The sequence below is a fragment of the Perognathus longimembris genome, chromosome 13 (genome assembly GCF_023159225.1).
Source record: "Perognathus longimembris pacificus isolate PPM17 chromosome 13, ASM2315922v1, whole genome shotgun sequence".
Taxonomy (NCBI): Eukaryota; Metazoa; Chordata; class Mammalia; order Rodentia; family Heteromyidae; genus Perognathus; species Perognathus longimembris.
This window is the reverse complement of record NC_063173.1, coordinates 46,043,437-46,066,282: the sequence shown is the minus strand read 5'-3', so window position 1 is coordinate 46,066,282 and position 22,846 is coordinate 46,043,437. Positions and strand designations below refer to the sequence as shown.

Genomic DNA, 22,846 nt, shown 5'->3' with positions numbered 1-22,846 from the left:
TTTTATTTAAACCTTTTCTCAAACACTCAGTAGTTGCCACAGGTTCAATCACACAAAGTAAGGAAAAAGTAGGTGCAGTGATGCTTGGACCCTGGGCCCCATCAATGGTAAAACTAGCTGAGGGAGCTGTGTGTGCTCTAGGACAAGAATCTTAAATTTTTTCATTTCATTTCATCCAAATGAAATGCAACTGGAAAGTCCATATAGGTGAAAGCTTAATGTTACCAAGTACTTTAAAAAATTAAATCTTATTGAAGGCGTTTAAAAGCTTCCCTCTTCAAAGCCATGAGTTCACGAGAAAAGTCATCTGAAGATAATAAAAGCTTCTTCCCCATTTTTCAAATTATCAATAATCAAATATGTCACAAATATTCAGTCATGGTCTTTCACTTGTTTACATGAGGCAAGCAGGATCTTTGTTTCTTAAATATTGTACCCCAATTTAAAATCCCAAGTGAGTGAGCCAAATTTCAGAATTTTAGGACATTTCATATAAGAGTATTTGTGCTTCAAAACATATTAAAATGAACCTAAGACCATCAAAGTTCTGTAGAAAATAAGAATTCATTAGACATAAGTAATTAAAAGATAGCATTCTTAACTTTACTCAAATGGTAGTAGAGGAGGGAAAAATCCCTCTACAAATCTCTGTCCTACCGTTGAGCACACAGAGTATCTAGCAAAAATCTTCTCACATCCCCACACAGAACTGGCATACAATTTCCCACCCCCTTCAGGATAAAAATATTCAATTTTGTTTTGTCTGAGCCACAAATAACACATTGGTGTAGCCTATCTAAGCCTTGTACTGTCCACAGTATCTCTTTATGTAGGAATAACAGCAAGCACTTGGGGACTGAGAGGCACAAAGGACTCATCTTTAAAATCAACTACTTTGTCTAGGTCTAATCCTCCATCTCAGCAGAATTAGTGACGTCAAACCAGTTTCCATGGCAAGCCAGACTCATGACAACTCTGTTATATCAAGCAGAAGGACAAAATGGGCTGTGCTTAATTGCACACAGCAACAAATACAAAACCAAACTCTGGTGAATCTCTCATTTTCTGGAGACTTGGGAACAATTCTAAGATTGGAAGGCACATTAACAATTTTCACTGAAGCTCTGTAATGAAAACTCATGTTGCTCATATTTCAGCACATTACCTACTTTGTTATGACAAGCATCCAAATAAACACAAGCAAAAACATTTTCTGTGGTGCACTATTCTTAATTTATCACACTGCTTACTTGCTAATCATCACACAATGGTGTCACGGCACTAGAAATTATGAAAGAGCTACTAGAACTAAAATCTCGTTTAAAAAAAAAAGAAAGCAGAGAATACCAATGGCTGATAAGTGCCTTTTCATATAAACATTCACTTCCATATCTACCTCTCACAAGTCAAAAATTAAACTTGCACAGCCCTATGAAATTCAGTTCCCTGTATCTATGTTCTATAGGGCAGTTCTTTTAGACCTGTGCAATTCCCCATAAGACTTTAATTTTTTACCTGGATTAAAAAAAGCTTGCCAAGCCTTTGTTCTACAAATGTTCCTTCATTCTGCCAGACTGGTGTTATATCCTTGTCCTCACCTCTATGAGAATACTATTGTCTAAGAGAAGTAATAGATCTCTTTGAAATGAGTACCCAATCCTGCCTTGCTCAGGAAACAGCAGGCACTGCGCCACCCTGCAGGTGAGGAGAGGTAATAGGGCACAAATGCTGTTAAGAACTGAAATCACAGAGTTACTCGGTATAGACAGCTAACTGGACTCAGAGATAGATGGAAGACAAAAGAGAATCTGAGAAAAGAGCTCATCACAATTCTTTACATTTCCACTTCATATCAGAGAAGACAGAAGCATGATCTTGCAGGGTCATTATATAGGTTTTTTAAAGCTCTCGCATAAAACTGAAATTGGTATAGGCAATTCTTTAATAGATTCTTAAGGAGAATAGAGAAACATAGGAAAATAGGATCCTGTGTCAGAAAAGAATCCTGGAACATAGGGTCAGGCATATAATTAGAAACAGCAATCCAAATACTTACATTTATACAAATATTGCCTTGTTGGAGAAAGTTTGCAAACATTTAGCACATGAAAGAGAATTACCTGCCCTAAAACACCACAACATGTCATAATTCTACCTTAAGCAATACAATATAAAAAAGGCTATTTTTAGCTTTCCCATGGTTGTTATGGCAACCACCTCCTGGCTCCAGCTGTACACAATGTTTATAATTCCAGACAAGGAGAAAGAACAAGTTTCTGCTATAATGCAGTTATGCACTTTCTACTTGTATGCTAATAATACCTTAGTTTTCTAGATAACTTGTTTAGTGATAGTCAACTGGCTATAGGCTACAGTTCTACAGGGTTTGGAAAATCTCTCACATCATCATAGAATCAGTGGAAGACAAAAAAAAAAAAAGCCAACAACAAAGGATCTTTCTGAAAGGCACTGCTGTTACTCAATGGGAATACCAATCCTATGGAAGCTAACCAGAGGAAATAGGCCATTTTAGGCAGTGTAAAAAGTGCGTTATAATGAAACCATTTACAATGCGTAAGACCACTTTCTGAATCTGTTCACCTGGAGTTTCCCTTTCCTCTTGGGCAGACAGTTAACATTTCTGGCCTCTTGACTTCTGGATAATGGGATATAGACTGAAGCAGTGTATGCCATTCCTAGGGTTGGTCCAAGAAATCTCTAAAATCATGCTGATGCTGACTCTAAGATTCTAGAATGCTGAAGCTCTTGCAGATCCCTGAACCACTAGGTAGATGTGAAGGAAAACAACCTTGTTAAGCCACTGAAATCTGGATTAGTCTGTTATGGTAATTAGCCTAGCTTGGCAAGTATACATGGCAACTATTAAAATTCAAGTGGACACAGGCAGTCCTGATCATAACCAAAAGCCCTGATTCATAAAACAATCACCCATATGATGTCAGCTTCACAGCTCTGGGAGCTCTCCATCAGATCATTTCTTTTTTTTTAATTTTATTTTTATTATTTTTTATATATTTTTTTTATTATTAATTGAACATAAATTTTTTTTACAAGGTGTTGTGCAAAGAGGGTGCAGTTACATAGTAGGGCAGTGTGCACATTTCTTGTGATATCTTACAACCTGTTTTTCCATCCCTTGTCTAGGTCAGGTAGACCCATATGCAATATACAATGTATCAAGCACATATACATTGTTCACAGACTTGGTCTCTACTGTCTCTCCGTCTCCCTTTGTTAACAGTCATATATCAGGGAGATCATGCCCCTTTGTTTTCTGTGTTCTAGGCTTGTCTCACTCAACATTATTTGTTCGAGTTCTGACCATTTCCCTGCGAATAACAATATTTCACCATTCCTGATCGCTATGTAGTATTCCATTGTGTATAAGTACCATATTTTTTGGATCCATTCGTCTGTGGAGGGGCATCTGGGTTGTTTCCAAATTTTGGCTATTGTGAATTGTGCCGCGATAAACATGGAAGTACAAATGTCCTTTTGATATTTTGGGTTTTGCTGTTTAGGATAGATGCCTAGGAGTGGTATGGCTGGGTCATAGGGTAGGTCTATATTGAGCTTTTTGAGAAACCTCCATACTGTTCTCCAAAGTGGATGTACTAATTTGCACTCCCACCAACAATGGAGAAGGGTTCCTCTTTCCCCACAGCCCCTCCAGCATTTGTTGTTTCCTGAGTTCAGAGTATAGGCCATTCTAACTGGGGTGAGGTGGTATCTCAGGGTTGTTTTTATTTGCATTTCCTTTACTAGCAGGGATGTTGAGCATTTCCTCATGTGTTTCTTTGTCATTTTTATATCTCCTCTTGTGAAGTCTCTCTTTAGCTCTTTTGCCCATTTCCTAATAGGTTTATTGGGCTTGGAGGGGCTTAGTTTTTTGAGTTCTCTGTAGATGACAGATATCAGGCCTTTGTCTGTTGCTGTGCTGGTAAATATCCTTTCCCATATCGTTGGCTGTCTTTCTATTTTGGTGGCTATGACCTTAGCTGTGCAGAAACTTTTTAATTTGTAGTAGTTCCATTTGTTGAGTCTTTCCCCTATTTGTTGTGCCCCTGGGACTCTATTCAGGAAGTTCCTTCCTGTGCCTATAAGTTCTAGTGTCTTTCCTACTCTGTCCTTCAGTAGTTTCAAGGATTCAGGTCTGATATTGAGGTCCTTGATCCATTTTGAGTTGATCTTGGTGCATGGTGATAGGCTTCGGTCTACTTTGAGTTTTCTGCATATGGCTGCCCAGTTCTCCCAGCACCAGTAGTTGAAGAGGCTATGTTTATTCCATTGTATGTCTTTAGCTCCTTTGTCGAATATCAGTTGGCTGTAAGAGTGCGGTTTTATTTCTGGGTCTTCAATTCTAATCCACTGGTCTTCCGATCTGTTTTTATACCAATACCATGCTGTTTTTGTTATGATGGCCTTGTAGTAGAGCTTGAAGTCTGGTATGGTGATACCTCCTGCACTATTTTTTTTGCCTAGAATTGCTTTGGCTATTCTAGGTTTTTCCATCAGATCATTTCTCAACTTCAGTTTAAAAGCAACTTGATTCCGTTTCCTTTTTTGGTAGTATTGGGGTTTGAACTCTAGGCCTTATGATTTATAGGCAGGTGCTATATCATTTGTGCCACATCACCAGTCCTTTTTACATTATTTTCTGAGGAGTGTTATGTTTATGGCCAGGCTGGCTTGAACTGTGATCCGCCTGACCCTTTCATGCCTACCTACCTTGCTTGTTGGTTCCCCACTCCCCTGCTTTAGTTCTGAAGATGAAACCCAAGACCCCAAGCATACTAGACAACCTCTAACACTGGGCCGTATCCCTAGCCCAAGCATCTCTATTTTAACAGACTTATTCTACACTGTATAAATACTATGTTACTGGTACATGTAAAATCTCATTAAAATGGTAGCCCCAATTTTGTCCTTCCTGGGCTCTATTCTGTTTTCTCCAACTTTGCTGCCTTCTGGCCTGCCACAAGCACTTCCATTTCCATAGTTGCACATTAAAATAGCATTACAAAGTGCCTTGCTAAGAAACAGTCTCTTAATCAGTCCCCACAGATGCTACATAAATGAACTCCAAACCTCAGTTTTCCTCATTTATGTTGGTGGAAAGCTCACACAGTTAAATGGGTTAACTAACACACACTACGCTCTCAGTATAGCACCTGAGGTGCTCAATAAGCATGAAGATTGCATTCCTGCCTAAGCTGGTTATAGAGGTCTCTTAAGAGACATTCAGGCCTTGCTTCTTCTTTTTTCAAACTAGGATTCCTTTGGTCTCTTCCAAACTCAAAATCATTTTGCAGAGGAAAGATGTCTGTGAAGCCCTACATTCAGCAAAGGACCAAGCTGGATCAAGATGTAAGCCCAGCTCTTTTCAATGGGTTTTCTTTGAAGCCCCAGCCATCATTCCGGTTTTCCCAGAGGAGGATCCAAGCTTAACTATAATTGTGCACTTTGGGTTATTGCAAATGTAAAAACTATACCATACGTTTCTCAATAAAAACGAAGGTTCCCAGGATACCCCAGTGGCACCCAAATCAAACCAGAACATTGATGAGGACTGTGCCAATGCCTCTCTCTCCATCAGCTAGTCCAACCAACCACTTCTGGTCGTTTCATTGCATGTCCAAGTTCAGCTCAGAGAGGATACGCCTTTAAGAAGGCATTCCCAGGAACATCCCAGGAACTCTGTACACCCCCTCAGAATAGCAGGCAATTGAGTTAGTGATGGTGACTCAGGCTGGCTTTTTAATCCTGATCTAAAGGAACCACCACAACCTTAGAGAGGGAAATAGTCAAGAGGAAAAGGCCTCCTCCACCAGTGACTCACACTCCATCGTGTGACTTGCCTGGCACTAAGACCTGCAGCGAGGTTCATTAGTCACTTTAATGAAATTTTCAAAGAAAGGATTCTCCCTATAAATAAGAATGAGGCATCCACAGGGTTAGTGTGTGAGCTTGTGACTCACCTTTCTACCATGCCAGGCAGTACCAGTCGTGTCACCTGCAAAAGAGAAAACAATAACATTCGTGATCATCACCAAGGACACAAGGCAGAGTGAAGGAAGCCCACCCACATGAGAGAAGGACTCAAAAAATCACTCTGCTGGTACAGACAGCAGTTGATTTTATGTATTATATGTATAATCTGGCTGTGTCAAAAGTACACAAAAAGGAACCAGATAAAAGTATTGGAGGTAACAAACAGTACAAGAAATGTATACAATGCCTAACGTATGAAACTGTAACCTCTCTGTACATCAGTTTGATAATAAAAAATTGAAAAAAAAAAAAGTATTGGAGGTAACTCTGGGAATGCTCCCTGTCTAAAATTAGCCTTGCTAGAAACATAAGACTTGGCTCGTCTTCAAGTAAGAACATGAAGTGGACATCTTACTGAAATGCTCTTTCAGAAGAGGACATACATTACCACCTTTGACAATATCCTTCCTACCAAGATTATGTGAATAAATCAAGAGTTGAACAGATTGCTATCAAGTAACATACTGGCAGATCTCCTAAACAAACACTACTTCGTCACAATGATGCTTGAATGTCTACCAAGCACAGAATCGAAAGTTTTCTATCTTAGATAATATTTTGTATTAATTAAAATGCACAATATTCTGATGAGAATAAAATTGCTTCCCCTAGAATGAATCTGAGGAAACAAGAGTTCACCAGGACTTTCTGTGGTTCAACACTGTTGTGGAGATGAACATTATCTATCCAGAAAGTATCTACCGAGAGCAGTCATGTACTGCCCAGTGAAGACATGAGCTCCAGCTGACATTGTGTCATGAAGAAAGAACAATCACAACAAACAAAACCCAAAACCCAGGAAGATAATCATTTGCTTCAACAGAAAAGCATGTCTACAAAGCATGGGGAATCATTCAAGAGAAGAATATGGATACATTTAATTCTTCTGACCCAGATGGATAAAAAAAAGAGAAACAACAAGCAAAATGGAACCAAAGCTTCCCATATTTCCCCCTTCTCACATACAAGTCTGTTTTTCGTGTGTGTGTGTGTGTGTGTGTGTGTGTGTGTGTGTGTGAATGAATGTATTATTCTTCATAGAATGGTGAGGCAGAGGGTTCAACTGTCCTCCAACATCTACTCTTTCCTTAATACATTGCAATTCAAACTTCAGTTGGACATACATTCTCTTTCCTAACTTATGGCTCCCCATTAATGAACACATTTCTACAACACTCTTGCAGCTCTATATGGCCTAGTTACATTCCATTTATTGAGACATGAAGAGATATAATACATGCCACTTGTTGGTCATTAGCTATCACCCTCTCCTGGCCAGTGGCTGGAACATATGCTGAAGTAAGCCAGGTAAGCCATTTTGAGCCCAAGGTGAATGCCATATGCTTAACAGTGGTAGAGAAGCTTTTTATCTGAGAAACAAATTTCTGTTTTGTTTGCCATTGTTGTATCTGCTTTAGGAGACAAGGCAATACTATTTCTGTTTCTTTTGCAGCATTGGAGACGGAATTCGAGGTCTTGCAGCCTAGGCAGGCACTCTACTACTGAGTTACACCATCATCCCTTAATCCCTTATTCTAACTAACAATGATGACTGGTCATATGCCAACAAAGACTAATGTTAACATTTTAACATGCAAAAAAAGTACTGCCAAGCAGCATCAATACTTTACAGTTGTTTTTGTTTGTGTTATTTTTCTGCTGCAGGTTCTGGGGCTTTATCTCAGGGCCTGGACAGCTTCTGAGCTTTTATGCTCAAGGCTAATACTCTACTACTTGAGCCACAGCTTTCTGGTGGTAAACTGAAGGCTGGCTTTGAATTGTACCTTCAGATCTCAGCCTCCTGAGTAGCTATGATTACAGGTGTCAGCCATTAGCGCCCACCAGCTTTTTAAAAAACACAGTCTTATTTTTTCTCTTTTCCAGATTCAGCTGGCCCAATTCATATTGTATCTACTGTACTGGGCTTCTAACTAACTCAAGTGGAACCAAGTTAAAGGAAAAAACAACAACTCATTTTTGAGTTTATCTATTCTAAGGAGCAACCTTCTCCCTTCTCATATTAAGTAGTAACTCTTCAAGTTATTTCCTAAGGTCTGTCTTTCCACAGAAGCAGCTCCTCAATATATAACCACCAAATGCTAAAGTGAATGTGGTATGACCTTCACCTAGTCCCTCTTTTGCAGAGTCTTAATGTATTAAATGAGGAAGGTATCTATCTACATTTCATGATATTATAATCTGAATATTAAATGAGGTAGGATGGGCCTAGCACAGGGCACGTCATGGAAAATGTCTGAAGGAAACTGGTGTCAGCCTGAAAATCCTTTCAGGAGGTAGCACCACTAAGAACCTGGTGCTGCCTTACACCCCAGACAGTGCAGAGGCCAACAATGACACATTTTGAGATCATCCAGTTCAACTCATCACATAGAAGTTTCTGGACAGTTCAGTATTTAAAAATATCTAATTTGGAACCTTTTTGGGGTAATGGAATTATTCTAAAATTAGGCTGCAAAGATTGCACATCTCTATAAATTTGCTAAAAATCATTGACAGGTGAATGTGATAGTGTATATGTTGGTTCTAAATAAAGTCTTTACAAATTGCCTCAACAATCATGGATAGAATTAAAGAACTGAAGTCACAAAATAGATTTGATGTTACTTTATCAAATCAAGGAGCTAAAAGAACACTGAAAATGCTCTATGCATATCACCTTTCAGCCTGGAGCACCATATTTTTTTCTATTCAGTTGAGGAGTATTATCTGCAGACACTAAGGTGGGTGGTAAGAACAACACACTCACACACACACCAAACCTATACACACAGATGTAAAAATCTCATTACTGGACAGCTGCTCTAAGCAGACAGAGGGCACTGTTTTTATGAAGACAGGTTATATGTAGTAATCAACTAGAGCTTCCTAGCTTATGTTTCAGTTAAGTTTTTAAAAAAAATAGCTACTTCACTAGGCACAAAATTCCAGAAGGAACAAAAGTCAAAAGGGCAAACAGTGAAAAACCACAATGCATGCTACAGTTCCTGCATTAAAATAAAAAATAAAAAACCACACCTATTTGTGGGAAGGATAAATTAAACATATAAGAAGTAAAAAAGTGGGGTTGGGGATTAGCTCAGTGGAATGGTGCCTGCCTGGCAAGCGCAAGGCCCTGAGTTCACTCCTCAGCTCTGAGGGGAAAAAAACCTATAAAAGAAGTAAAAAAAGTATGTGCACACTGTTAGATATGTCACGCAACTTGCCTCTGCACAAAATATGGACAGCTTCTAATGCAAATAAAACAGGTGTGCATCAGGCATATTAACAACTGTAGAATTTTATTGAAAAAAATACACGACATGCATCCTTAACAGTATCTGAAACATTTTTTTACTTAGCATATTTCACTAACTACCATGCTAGTTAACATGTTTTAAAGAGGCCCTGAAAATATGTTGCAAAAAAGAAGCTACTATTTAGCTCTCCGAAGCCCTAAGGTATCCAAAAACAGAACAAGGGAAGGAGAGTGGTAATAAAAATGCCCACGCATGTGTGTATGTGTGCATTTGTACTAAGGAAATGTTAACTGCAAGGCTAAATGAAGTTACGAAGTGGTAGCTAGTGCCTGTTTAGCTCTGCTATACAAAAGGAGAGGAGAAAGAATGAAGTTTGTAGGCAGGGAATAATTCTGGAAGACTATTAGGAAAGACCACAGTAAGCATTTAGCTTTTGGGAAAATACAAATCTGTGCCGCCAGGGAGGAGCTACTTTCTCTTTACATCATGTCATCTACTAAATCTTTCCTTTCTAAACTGCAAGAATTATCTAGAAAATGATCGGAGACAAATTCAACACAGAAGATAGGATCATATTTGCAAAACTGCACTAAATACATGCTAAGCATTAAATATCTTCTTGATCTTATGTGCATGGATACGATCAAAATATATAGGTACCAGTGAATTAAAACTGAACAAGTTTTTGGAACTTAAGACAAAGTAAGAAACGGCTTTTGATATCTAGCTATTTAAGACCCAGATGAACCTGTTGAATGCTCAATGATCAAATAAGCAAAAAGACACAAGTCCTCTTATGTAAAAGTTAAGTTCTTCATATAAGCTTATAGCTTCTTCTTTTAAATTTTGATTAGAAATCATTTCTCCTTTGTCATAAAATGGAACATCCTTTAAAAAAAAACCTGTCAAATAGTAATAACATTGAAAAACCTGACAAAAGTTGATCTGAAACCTACATGCTTTATAAAATTGATGAATACCTTCATCTATATTGAAATTATCTTTTCTTCTAATCAGATTGTAAGCCATAAATTCAATTTCAAGCCTTCTTTGCTTGAATATGTATATATAAATCATTCAAACATATAAGTAGAGAAATTTTACATGTTCACATTAAATTAAATTCCCTCTATCATCAATTTATGCTTTGGATATTTTAACTAAATTGTTAGTATTCTCATTTTGCTTTGTATGCATTGATTAGTATCTTGATCTGGTTATTTATACCAATACACAGAGAATTGCTGTGAAATTTCACTATGTATATGAACTCCATTTCACAGCTCACAAGCTGTTTCTGGAGTTAATGCAATATGCTATCTGCAGGTGATAATTACTGTACCAGGAAATTTTTTGTTTCTCTTTACATGTTTCTAAAATAATATTATCCTAAACTGTAAGGTCAGTAGTTATGAATACTAAACAAATAGTAGTAACTATGACTTGTATAGTTTTCTCCCACAGTGAGATGGTTTCCAAAGTGCACCAAAAGCAATTATAATTCAGTCTTCCCCAAATAAGTAAAAGTTGCCGGACAGTAACTCTATAAGACCTTAAATCTTTTGCAGGAGAAACAAGTGTTTTTTGTTTTTGGCCAGTCCTGGGCCTTGGACTCAGGGCCTGGGCACCGACCCTGGCTTCTTCCCGCTCAAGGCTAGCACTCTGCCAACTGAGCCACAGCGCCCCTTCTGTCCGTTTTCCATATATGTGGTGCTGGGGAATCGAACCGAGAGCTTCATGTGTAGGAGGCAAGCACTCTTGCCACTAGGCCATATTCCCAGCCCCTGTTTTTTGTTTTTTTGAAAATCTCTCTCCTTCTTTCCCATCCCCCACTTCCTTCCGCATTGTGTTGGTACTGGGGCTTGAACTCAATGGTTAAGTATTATCCCTTAGCTTTTTACTCAAGGTTAGCTCAACCACTCTGGTGTGCGCGCGTGTGTGTGTGTGTTAAGTGGAGGCAAAAATCTCATAGACATTCCTGCTCAGGCTGGCTTGGAACAGAGGTACCTCAGATTTCAGCCTCCTGATTAGCTAGGATTATAAGCATGAGCCAGCAGAACCCACTGTGTTTTCTATTTATATACAAATATTTTCAGTGACAAGCTGGGTCATTAATCTTTACGGCCCTCCCACAAAGATGTATCACAAATAAGTCAGCATATATCACACTTAGATGTTGTTTCATTTTATGTAAACACTGACCTTAAATTATACAAATAAATTATACAACAATTAATGGATATGTTTATGACATTTAGAATTCCCTTGGAGGATACCACATAGTGAATTTCAAGAGTGACTTGTATACTGCTATAGCTATGGTATAACTGTGTGTATTCTATCTGGGAAGAAATCCAAGAAGTTCATGTAGTTCATGCAAAAATCAAAAACAGTAGATCAGGTGGTTGACACACACAACGAAAATGTACTGGCTGACCAACAAAATCCTTGAAAATATATTAAATAGAGCCATCTGTGGATGGATCACATACAATTTATTTGTTTAGTGTTCATGTATCTTTGTTCTATCATGGCAACAAATCTGTATTAGTTTTTTTTTTTTTTTTTTTTTTTTTGGGCTAGTCCTGGGGCTGAACCCTGGCTTCTTTTTGCTCAAGGCTAGCACTCTGCCAGCTTGAGCCACAGCACCACTTGTGGCCTTTTCTATGTATGTGGTGCTCAGGAATCGAACCCAGGGCTTCATGTATAAGAGGCAAGCACTGTCACCACTAGGCCATATTCCCAGCCCCCTGTATTACTTTTACGAGAAAAGCCCACAACCTTCTTTTTCTTAAAAAAAGTATTAGTTTTTCTCTCAAGATTTTTTTTTATTATTGTAGCTCAGCAATCAATATAGCTTGCAATACTTTCCCATTTTTAGCATAAAATGGATACAGTACAAATGATTTTTGTAATCATGTAATTGTTACTACTTACTCTTTACTTTAACTTCCTTTTTAGAGAGAAAAAACATTATTCCATAACACTTGTAGAGAAAGACATAAGCATGAAGATAACTGAAATGTAAGATTCTTTAATAAAAACCAAGATTCTTACCTATATCACTATATGTAAACAGGGAATAAAGAGGAATCCAGGTTATTCACACACAAAATTAGAACATCACTAAGGTTCACTTCTACCAGCTTAAATCAAATGGATCTGAATTTCAGTAAGTTAAAAATGAACTTACGGGGGCTGGGAATATGGCCTAGTGGCAAGAGTGCTTGCCTCCTACACATGAAGCTCTCAGTTCGATTCCCCAGCACCACATATATGGAAAACACCCAGAAAGGGCGCTGTGGTTCAGGTGGCAGAGTGCTAGCCTTGAGCAAAAAGAAGCCAGGGACAGTGCTCAGGCACTGAGTCCAAGGCCCAGGACTGGCCAAAAAAAAAAAAAAATGAACTTAGGGCTGGGGATATGGCCTAGTGGCAAGAGAGCTTGCCTTGTATACATGAGGCCCTGGGTTCAATTCCCCAGCACCACATATACAGAAAACGGCCAGAAGTGGCGCTGTGGCTCAAGTGGCAGAGTGCTAACCTTGAGCAAAAAGAAGCCAGGGACAGTGCTCAGGCCCTGAGTTCAAGGCCCAGGACTGGCCAAAAAAAAAAAAAAAAATGAACTTACATAATTTAGAAGGAACTAATTCCTTACATACAAAAACTGAAAATAAGTTTTCAACTGAAATAATTAACAATTAAAAATCATATAATTGTGAGGGGAATTAACAGCAACACTAACACAATGCCTATTTTGGAGAAATTAAATGGAAACTCCACTGGAAGTCAAACTAGAATGATACAGCACACCCTTTCTTCAGCAAACTGTGTAATTTAGGCTCTGTAGAAGTGAGAACACAACTTAATTAGAAATTCTTAGAATCTCACCTGTATGGCTAACAGAATATTTACTGCCCAGGGGGTGGGAAGTATAATTGGATACAGCTTTTGAGTGCTTCGAGAGATCTCCAAGTATTGTTTAAGTTTCCTTTTCATTAATGTTTAAGTATTTATGGAAGATAAGAGTAGTTCTCTGCCATTTTTCCATATTACTTAACCTGAAATTCTACCCCATGCCATTAAACACAACTGTTCCTTTTGAAATGAATTCTACTTTGATCTATATTCAGATAACATAACAAAAGAACTTTCTAGAACAGAGGGCTGCATGTTGATAGTAATGAATCTAAAGCTATAAAGTCTAAACATTTTTTTTTCTAAAACTGAACACATCATCATGTGTTGTTTTTCCAAGTTTAGTATATTGGCATATGTGAAGTGCTTCCTCTACTTAAATTCTTCTGTAATAAGTTGACTTCTCAACAGTGACAGTCATTGGGAAGACAAAAATATGCCTAATGTTCTCGGGGAGATTTTTATGTCTCCACCCATAACAAGGCATCTGTCCATCTACAACTCCATTTTGAAAGAAGAATATGGAAGGAATGGCTGTCATGAAGTTTGATAAACCTGCCGGGAGTGATGTCCAAAGCAGCCCATCCCTATGAGCCTTGAAGGGCTAAAGTGTATGCAATTTGAAAATTTGGGGGAGAATGAAAGCTGATTTCAAAATAGTTTAAGGGATAGTAGATATTAACGTCAGAATGTCTTCATCTAGTAAAGCTCTCAGCTAAAAATCGGTGGTGAAGGTCATCCTTATCAACTCTGCTATCCTAGTTTCCTAATGCTGTTAACTTAAATCCTGGGAGCAAGGTGCCAGGATGCTATCTTAGCAAAATTTCTAAATCAAGTGTAATTAGAACACTGAACAGAAACTATGGTAGGGGATATCCAAACTAATGCAGAGCTCCCCCTACTGGTACTGCACCACAAGGCAGAGACAAATCTATGGGGGGTGGGGGGAAGCAAACATATGCTTCAGTGCTTTTTATCCATCTCATTATATGTCCAAACATTTATCATCTACACCACAGGCAGGGAACAGCATTACACACTTCTGCATGACATACAATAAATACATTGTGGCAGAGAAGAAAAAAATAGCCTTTTGAAAGAGTGTGAAAGGCCTCTAGGGCTGCAGGCAGTTCAGCCCATGTTGTGCGTATCTGAAAAGATGTGGTGAGTCTATGGTCCTATTTTGATTTCAGAGGAATGGAAAATGATCTGAATATCCATGCCCTCCTCCCCTTTCAGATGCGGCCTCCTAATTCTTAATATGATAGTGTAAGAAGTGGCGTCTTTTGGAGAAGAATAATTACATTATCTTCCCTTCATGATGTAAGGAGGCCAGAGTGATTAAGTTCACCTTTTGTTGTTGTTGTTGGTTTTTTAATGATGAGAGTGCAGCAGAAAGGCTCCAATTATGAGAAACAGGGCCCTCACTGGACACTGCATCTGACCTTGGACTTCTCAGCCTCCAGAATTATAAGAAATAGTTCTTTATAAGTCACCTTATCTAAGGCATTTTTGTGACAGCAAGCTGAAATGAACTAAGACAGGATTGGTTGAGTCAAAGCTATTCTAACCCTTTCACTCCATTAAGCAGCTGTTCCATTTGAATAAGTACTGGGAGTCACCTAGAAGAGGAACTCACACTCAGATGCCTAGAAGGGCCAGGTAGGTGGTGCTCAAGAGTGAGGTAGGGCATACAGCAGGGACTAGAAAGGGCTGAAATGATCAAAGAGGGCAGCTCTAACTGCCTAGTACACTCACATCCTGTCCCTGTGGCCATGTAATAGTTAAAATCTGTATTACCTGATTTTCAGATTTTTCTCAGGAGAATCTAAATTTGTAGGTGTGAGATTTTCTAATTTTTTAAAATCATTATCTTTAAGTAGTTGTACAAAGGAGGTGCCATTCAACAAAGCAGTTTATGAATACAATGTGTCCCGGTCAAGGTCATCCCGTTCAACATTCTCACCATTCCTTCTAACCCACTCTTAATTGCCTAGTTTTAAAAACTGAGCCAACCAAAATATGTTGGGTAAGCTGTATCATATCCATAAAACCACTGGTTTGGCATCCCTGACCTGGAGAGAGAAAGGGAACCCATCTTTGGCTCATGCTATTTCTGGCACCCAAACGTGGGTAAATTCTCACCATTCACATCAGTGGAATGAGCAGCAACGAATCCATTTTGCACATTCTAGGGTCACACGTAGTGTGATCATTATTCCTTGAAGTTTAGGCCTAGAAATGTCTGGTTTTAAAGTGTATTTATTTATTCAAAAAATAACATGTGACACATGCCCAGGCCACGGCAATGAACAAACAGGATAGGACATCAATCTCATGAAGTATACCATGGGTAGAGACATTCCACATGGAAATGAATTGCAGACTGAAAAAAAGACCTAACGTGATATAGGACTATACAGCCTGGGAATCTGCTCTAGCTTGGACTATTCAGGAAGGTACTTGTCCACCTCTACCTTCAACCCTAAAAAGACATGATTTCAAGTCCATACTTCAGGAAGTTCTAAATTACTATCCTCCTGCTTGAGATTACTCCTCCGTATTCCCCAATAAAAACAAATGTCAAAACTCAGTGGTATTTCACTATCAGTGGAGATTGCTCATAAATTTTATTTAGAGTTATACTCACACCTACTTCCTTCTCTGCTCTAAGGAAGGTAATGAAGAAAGTTTGAACATCCCCTGTATTTATTAGAACCATAGCCTAGAAGTTTTCTTTGAGGTTAACTGTTAGAATGGCCACTACTTAGCTCTACTCTTACTGAACAAACCCAGTAGGCTGCCACAGGGGGGAGAATTGAAGGAAATGGTGTTTACCCCCTTTTGTAGGGCTGCTGGAAGGTAAAAATACTGTTTGAATAATGCTCCTCACTCAAAGGTGTCAAGAGTTAATCCTCTCTTAAGTCATAAAATTATGAATGAAGAAATCAAAGAAAAATATAGCCCGGAGGAGGAAGGCAACCCCAAATTTGACAGATATGAAGTGACCCCAAATCAGAAACTGATCTATTTGTCTTTGGATTGATAAGGAACTTTGTGTCCAACCTGTTTGAAATAACTCTCCATTTGTATGTCTCTGGAGTTACGGCACTTCTCCCATTTTCCAGGATTTTCCCAACAGTAATCAATAACATTCAGCAATTTCATTTGCAAACTCTTTCAGTATTTATTCTAGGTCAGAAATCCCTCCAGGTAAAATAGGAACTATGTTAAGACGTGTATGGAGAAATATCCCGAGGTTTAATTGCCTCTAAACTCATTTCTGGAGTGAAGGTTGTTCTTAATGAGGAATATGATTTAACTAAGATTTTGGTCAGAGAATATATAAAATTGTGAGCAAAAAGCCCCACTTGGTAGGACTTCTAACTCCCATATTGGTTACCTTCACAGAACTTTCACACTACTAAGCTGCTCTATGGGGAACAAGAATAAAACTGAATTTATCCTTAGGGGATTTGAGAGCAAAACTGGGAAAGCAGGCAACAAGGTTTCTAACATCCTTGGCAAGGCCTATCTAATAAGCCAGTAAAAGGAAAAGAAAGAAATAAACCTAAATTATTAGATAAGATTAAAAAGGGAAACAAATGGATGGAAACAAAGAGCCTAATGGCCTGGGAGAACTGTTTACAATTAAGCATCAGGGAGGTCTATGTAAAAAAGTTCTCCAGTATTTCTTCCTCAGTTTTCCCTAGGACCACATCACCATCACTCTAGTAGTGGCCTGCATTTCCTTTGACTTCAAGATATTTTACTTTTCATTATTATTCCTCCTGGAATGTGGGGCTTAAGTGGTTTCTATAATCATGTGACCTAGTCCCACAAGATGAAATCATGTGGACCTGAAGGAACGTATCTAGATCATTCCGTGTTCCTGGTGTGGCAGAGGCCTTATAACAAGATACTGAGGCCCTACCCAGCACACATCTTCCAAGTAGGGGCACAAAGCTTCAAATTAGGCTAAGCTTATATTCTACAATCTTAAGACATGCTCAGTCATTCCCCACCATGTAGTTGGGTGAAAACAACCCTGACAGGGAGAAGAGGCTGTTCTCTTTTTCACAGCTTTTTGATGCATTTATTGTGGCTTTAGGCTAGAGACACCTATGTCCTACTTACCCTGATATCTAGCAATTATAAAACCTTCTAAGGTTCTGTAACCAGACCAGTTTTCATCTCTTTTTAAGTTACCCCCAGGCTCCCAAAAGCCACTGCTACTGAAAATGTGGTCTTGGTGCTGGCAATGTACTACATTCAACTAAAGAACAATAGATCAAGATATCCTATAGGGCAAATCATAACATCACAAGAGTCCTAAATCTGTGGTTGTTGTATATAAAACTTTACTAAGGTGAATACCTGCTTCTCAGTAGAAATAAGATAGTCATTTATTGCAAAATACACAATGCCATGGCACTCTTGCCACTAGAATTCTCTAAAACATACATCAAGACAAATTCTTATCTCTATGTTCAGGCTTTCTATGGCTTGCGGTCTTCTTGAGTACCTCACAATTCTCTTCTAAACTGGCTCACCACTGTATATCACTTGTTTCTAGTCCTCCAATCAAACCATTTCATGTATGAATGGTCACTAGTCAACTGTGTCACAGTGGTGAAATAATATGCCAATCCTACCCATAGTATTGAAAAATCCAAACTGTCTTCCAGATATTCAGTCATTCCATAAACCAAGATTTTTTAATTGCTTCTATTAAAACTGCATATCACAAGCCTGGCGCCCGTAGCTCATGCCTTGTAAGCCTAGATACTTACAGTTCTGAGAGCTAAGGATCACGGTTCAAAGCCAGCCTGGGTAGGAAAGTTTGTAAGACTCTTATCTCCAATAAATTACAAAAAAAAAAAAAAAAAAAAAAAAAAAGCCACAAGCAGAGCTGTGGCTCCAGTGGCAGAGTGCTGGACTTGAGCAAAAGAAGCTTAGGGACTATGCCCAGGCTGTGAGTTCAAACCCTAGGACTGGGGCTGGGGATATGGCCTAGTGGCAAGAGTGCCTGCCTCATATACATGAGGCCCTGGGTTCGATTCCCCAGCACCACATATATAGAAAACGGCCAGAAGTGGCGCTGTGGCTCAAGTGGCAGAGTGCTAGCCTTGAGCAAAAAGAAGCCAGGGACAGTGCTCAAGCCCTGAGTCCACGCCCCAGGACTGGCCAAAAAAAAAAAAAAAAACCAAAACCCTAGGACTGGCAAAAAACAAACAAAAAAGTGCATATTCACTTTGGGCACTGGTGGTTCAAGCTCAAGGACTATGCCCAGGCCTGAGTTCAAACCCCAGGACTGGCACCACCCCCTTGCCCCCCCCAAAAAAAACACAGAAAAAAACAAAGCACATTATCACAAAGGGACAGGAAAATTGGGATTTATAGTAAAGAAACCAAGGGATGATAACTTGGCTTCATGAAGAAGTATTTTAAATAAGTTCATATAAGAAGTTAAACATCTGTCTACTTTTTCTGTTGGTGCCCACTTGCCACCAATATGGTTTATAGATATTTTAAGAAATTAGCATTTGTTTTCATGAACCCATTTCATGGGAACAAGGATAGATGCAATGTGAAAAGAGAAATGGAATGAAGGAAGAAGCACTTAATAATTTATCAAGATATTAGAGAAAGTGGCCTTTTCATTTCATCCTAATTTTCTGGACAGCAAGTTACTTTACAGTGCTGTTGGATTGTGCTGTTTAACTCATGATGGCTACCAGCATTGGCTGGTCTTGAAGCAAGGATGTGATGTGATCACCGGTGGCATAGCGCATACTGTATGCTCAGATGCTGAGTGAAGGACAGTGTGGCTCTGGAGCACAGCTAATCAACTAGTTCACCCAGATGAAGGGTGAGACCTAGACCTTTTACCATGAGTAGTCTGTAGACTGCCAGCCAAAATAAATGAGGCCAGTATATTTAAAACTATGCTAACATGTAAGTTTAGACAAACATATAAGAGAAAATCCTGATAAATTGGTATAAAGACCTTATACAATTTATCTGACAGGAGGCAAATACGTACCAAGGAACAACAATTTTGTGAAATAAAATTTAAAGACTTGTACATATTTTCTCAGTAACTCAGCACAATATATTATGAAATATATGTACAGAGTTCTAACACTCATTGTTTTCAAACATTTGGCCACATGTCAGAAAAAAGTTAATTAGGACATCCATAAAAATCAGTAATTTCAAAAGGAAAAACCCAGGGCTGGGGATATGGCCTAGTTGCAAGAGAGCTTGCCTCGTATACATGAGGTCCTGGGTTCGATTCCCCAGTACCACATATACAGAAAATGGCCAGAAGTGGCGCTGTGGCTCAAGTGGCAGAGTGCTAGCCTTGAGCAAAAAGGAAGCCAGGGACAGTGCTCAGGCCCTGAGTTCAAGGCCCAGGACTGGCAAAAAAAAAAAAAAAAAGGAAAAACCCACAAAATACAATTATAAACTAGAAATCATATTTTGTTGTTTTTTGTTTTTTTTGGCCAGTCCTGGGCCTTGGACTCAGGGCCGGAGCACTGTCCCTGGCTTCCTTTTTGCTCAAGGCTAGCACTCTGCCACTTGAGCCACAGTGCCACTTCTGGCCGTTTTCTGTATATGTGGTGCTGGGGAATCGAACCCAGGGCCTCATGTATACGAGGCAAGCTCTCTTGCCACTAGGCCATATCCCCAGCCCCTAGAAATCATATTTTGATTAAAAACTTTGCTTTCTAAAAAAAACCTCACAAGTGGACATATTTACAGGCAACCTCCACCAGTTTTGAGTTTAACAGTAATAAGAACAATGATATTGATACACATTAAAGAGAATTATCTTTAAACTTCAGATTAAAAAAAACAAAACTAAAGCACGGAGGTTAAGTAATTAGCCCAAGGTCCAACACAGTTAGCAAATGGTAGTTATTAAATTACATTGAACTTCACACAGATTATTAAGGGGTGATTACATTTATGTAAATATGCTACGGAAAATGCCTTTAAAAACTATACTTATGTGTTCTTATGAACCACATCCAAAAGCATTAGTTTTGTGCATGCAAGTCTTGCTCCAAATCTTTTCATAGTTTCACTTGCATTTACTTCATTTATATTGAATGCTATGTGCAAAAAGCACCTGACTAATCGCAAAGGAGGAGATACAGTGAAAGTGATGACTTGTTTTACAAAATTACTTGATATTTTTCTACATAAACCATGAAGTGCCATAACAAATGTTCTTTATGTTTTGAATACTCCTAATAATACATATGGTATATGGGGCAAAGTATAGTAGTACTAGATTCTAGGACTTAATATTAACCATGTGAAATCACAGATTTTCTCAGGACCTAAAGGAACAAGAAGATACTTTCTTTAAAAATTCAGTGGATAAAAACACCGATTATGTCACAAAGTAAAAATTATAAATAATCCTTATTTATGTCTATTTGGCCAAGTTGAGTAGTTTGAATGCTTTTTTATTTCCTTAAACAAAACTAATATATGAGTTACTAAAAATGTATCTTGCTTTTTGTGACATGTTCAAATTTAAAGTATCTGCCTCGTCCATAAAAATTCTAGCCTCAGGTCATATTGCAATATTTTTTCATTATTCTGGTGTAGATAACCTGATGTAACCTTTTGTAGTTACTGTTTAGAAAAATAAGCAAAACCAACCAGTTTTGCTGTTTAAATATGACAGGAGACATTTGTGTTTGTCTTTCAATAGTCTGTGTGATGGCTATAACACAGGCTTAGCAAGGAGCAGTAGGCTGGTTATTATGTATGGCTAATAAAAAAAAACTTTCATATATAGTCTTCTACTCAACATAAAAATACCATGAATTGCCACAACATTTAAGTTATTAATTTGGATTACAGGGGAGACAAAATGAAAGCAATTTATCAGTGATGAATAGCAGGTTAGAATGAAGTTAATCAATCCACAGCCTAAGTTCGTTTTTACTGTCCCAACAACAGTACCAACCACTGTACCAACCACAGGGCTTCATGTAGAAGACAGTAATTGTTAGGCCACTAGAAAACAAAATAAGACAAATACCTGTTTGGTAATAAGGTTTTTTTCTACTTCCCAAAGATATAAATAAATAGAGGCTTTTTATTTGAAAATGTGCTTACTCGAAACAAGAATTGACAAAGTGAACCAACTGACTATGTACTAGTGTTTTTACATATGACCAAAAAAGGATGAGTCTTACAGGAGTTGCTTACCTTACAAACAGAAAGAATATTGGTATTTATCAGTTTCTTGATAGTCTGCAAAACAAATTGACAGTTTTATAGAGATGTGATGATGAAATGATCATATCACATACATACTTATGTGAGCCGATACACTGAAAGTTTCTCTAGGGTATTACAGAGACCATGGAAAACAAGTTGGAATGGAGAGGTAGATTTTATTTTGCTCTAGTATTACAGTATTTTTCTGACAAAAACATCAGTTCAGCTAGTATGCAAGTAAAATTTGGAAGTGAAAGACACATTCAATTTAAAATAAAATGCTTTTGCAATTTCCCCTCTGCTAATAGAGAGAGCAGAAATAATTAAATCCAAAGTTTTCAATGGTTTAAAAAATTTACATGGTCCATCAGTGCTAGTTTAAGGATTATGAATGCATCCAAGATGCAGCTTTCATTTTGGCAGGGGTAGTTTATTTGAATCAACCATGTTACTATAGATGAATATACTTACAAATTTTAAATTTATGTTGAAACTTGCAATTGTTGAGTAAAACTATTCTGATACAATAAAAAATAGAACTAGATGCTGGGTGCTGGTGGCTCATCTCTGTAATACTAACTACTCAGGATTGCTGTTCAAAGCCAGCATAGGTAGGAAAGTTTATGGAACTCTTATCTCCAATTAACTACTGGAAAACTGGAAGTGGAATTATGACTCAGAGTGGCAGAACACTAGCCTTAAGCAGAAAAGTTCAGGGACCGTGCCCAAGCCCTGGGTTTACACCCCATGACTGACAAAAAATAAAAAATACATGTAACTAGAGCCGGGTTCTGGTGGCTTATGCCTGTAATCCTAGCTACTCAGGAGGCTGATTTCAAAGCCAGCCCATGAAGGAAAATCCATGAGACTCTTTTCTCCAATAAACTTCTCAGAAAAACCTCGAAGTGGCTCAAGTGGTAGAGTGCTAGTCTTGTGCACAAAGAAGCTCAGAGAAGCATCCTTGCCCTGAGTTCAAGTCCCAGGACCGGCAAAACAAAAAACACCCAAACAAACAAACAAAACCTCCACTATTATTTATCTGAGACTATAAATTATTTCTCAAGCATTCTTATGCAGCTGTCTGTTCTTTCAGTGAGGAAACTGAGGTAATGAGGTAAATATATTTAGGCTCATTCTTGACTAATTCAGGTAATAAGGAGAAGAGCCAGTGTGTGAACACAGGCAGCTGAACTCTAGGCCTCTCTATATGAATCACTTTACCACATTGTGTCATCAGGGCTTGCATGTGTTCTTTGTGTTACCATAATTAGCAAAGAAATACTCACACTGTCCAAGTCAGGAATATCCAAAAAGTATTCAGGATACTCATATGACATTCCCACATTGTTCACTGA

The 22,846-nt window shown here is 38.4% G+C and overlaps 1 protein-coding gene across 1 annotated transcript in view; it reads right to left on the bottom strand.

The window, feature by feature from the left end:
* Hsd17b12 (hydroxysteroid 17-beta dehydrogenase 12) overlaps window positions 1-22,846 on the bottom strand; it is a 121,561-nt gene that overhangs the window by 14,207 nt on the left and 84,508 nt on the right. Inside the window, exons 5-7 of the mRNA XM_048360436.1 lie at window positions 22,778-22,842; window positions 21,480-21,524; window positions 6,000-6,034 (exon numbers count right to left, since the gene is read on the bottom strand). Of these exons, the coding sequence (XP_048216393.1) occupies window positions 6,000-6,034; window positions 21,480-21,524; window positions 22,778-22,842 (145 nt within the window). The remainder of the gene's footprint in view (window positions 1-5,999; window positions 6,035-21,479; window positions 21,525-22,777; window positions 22,843-22,846) is intronic.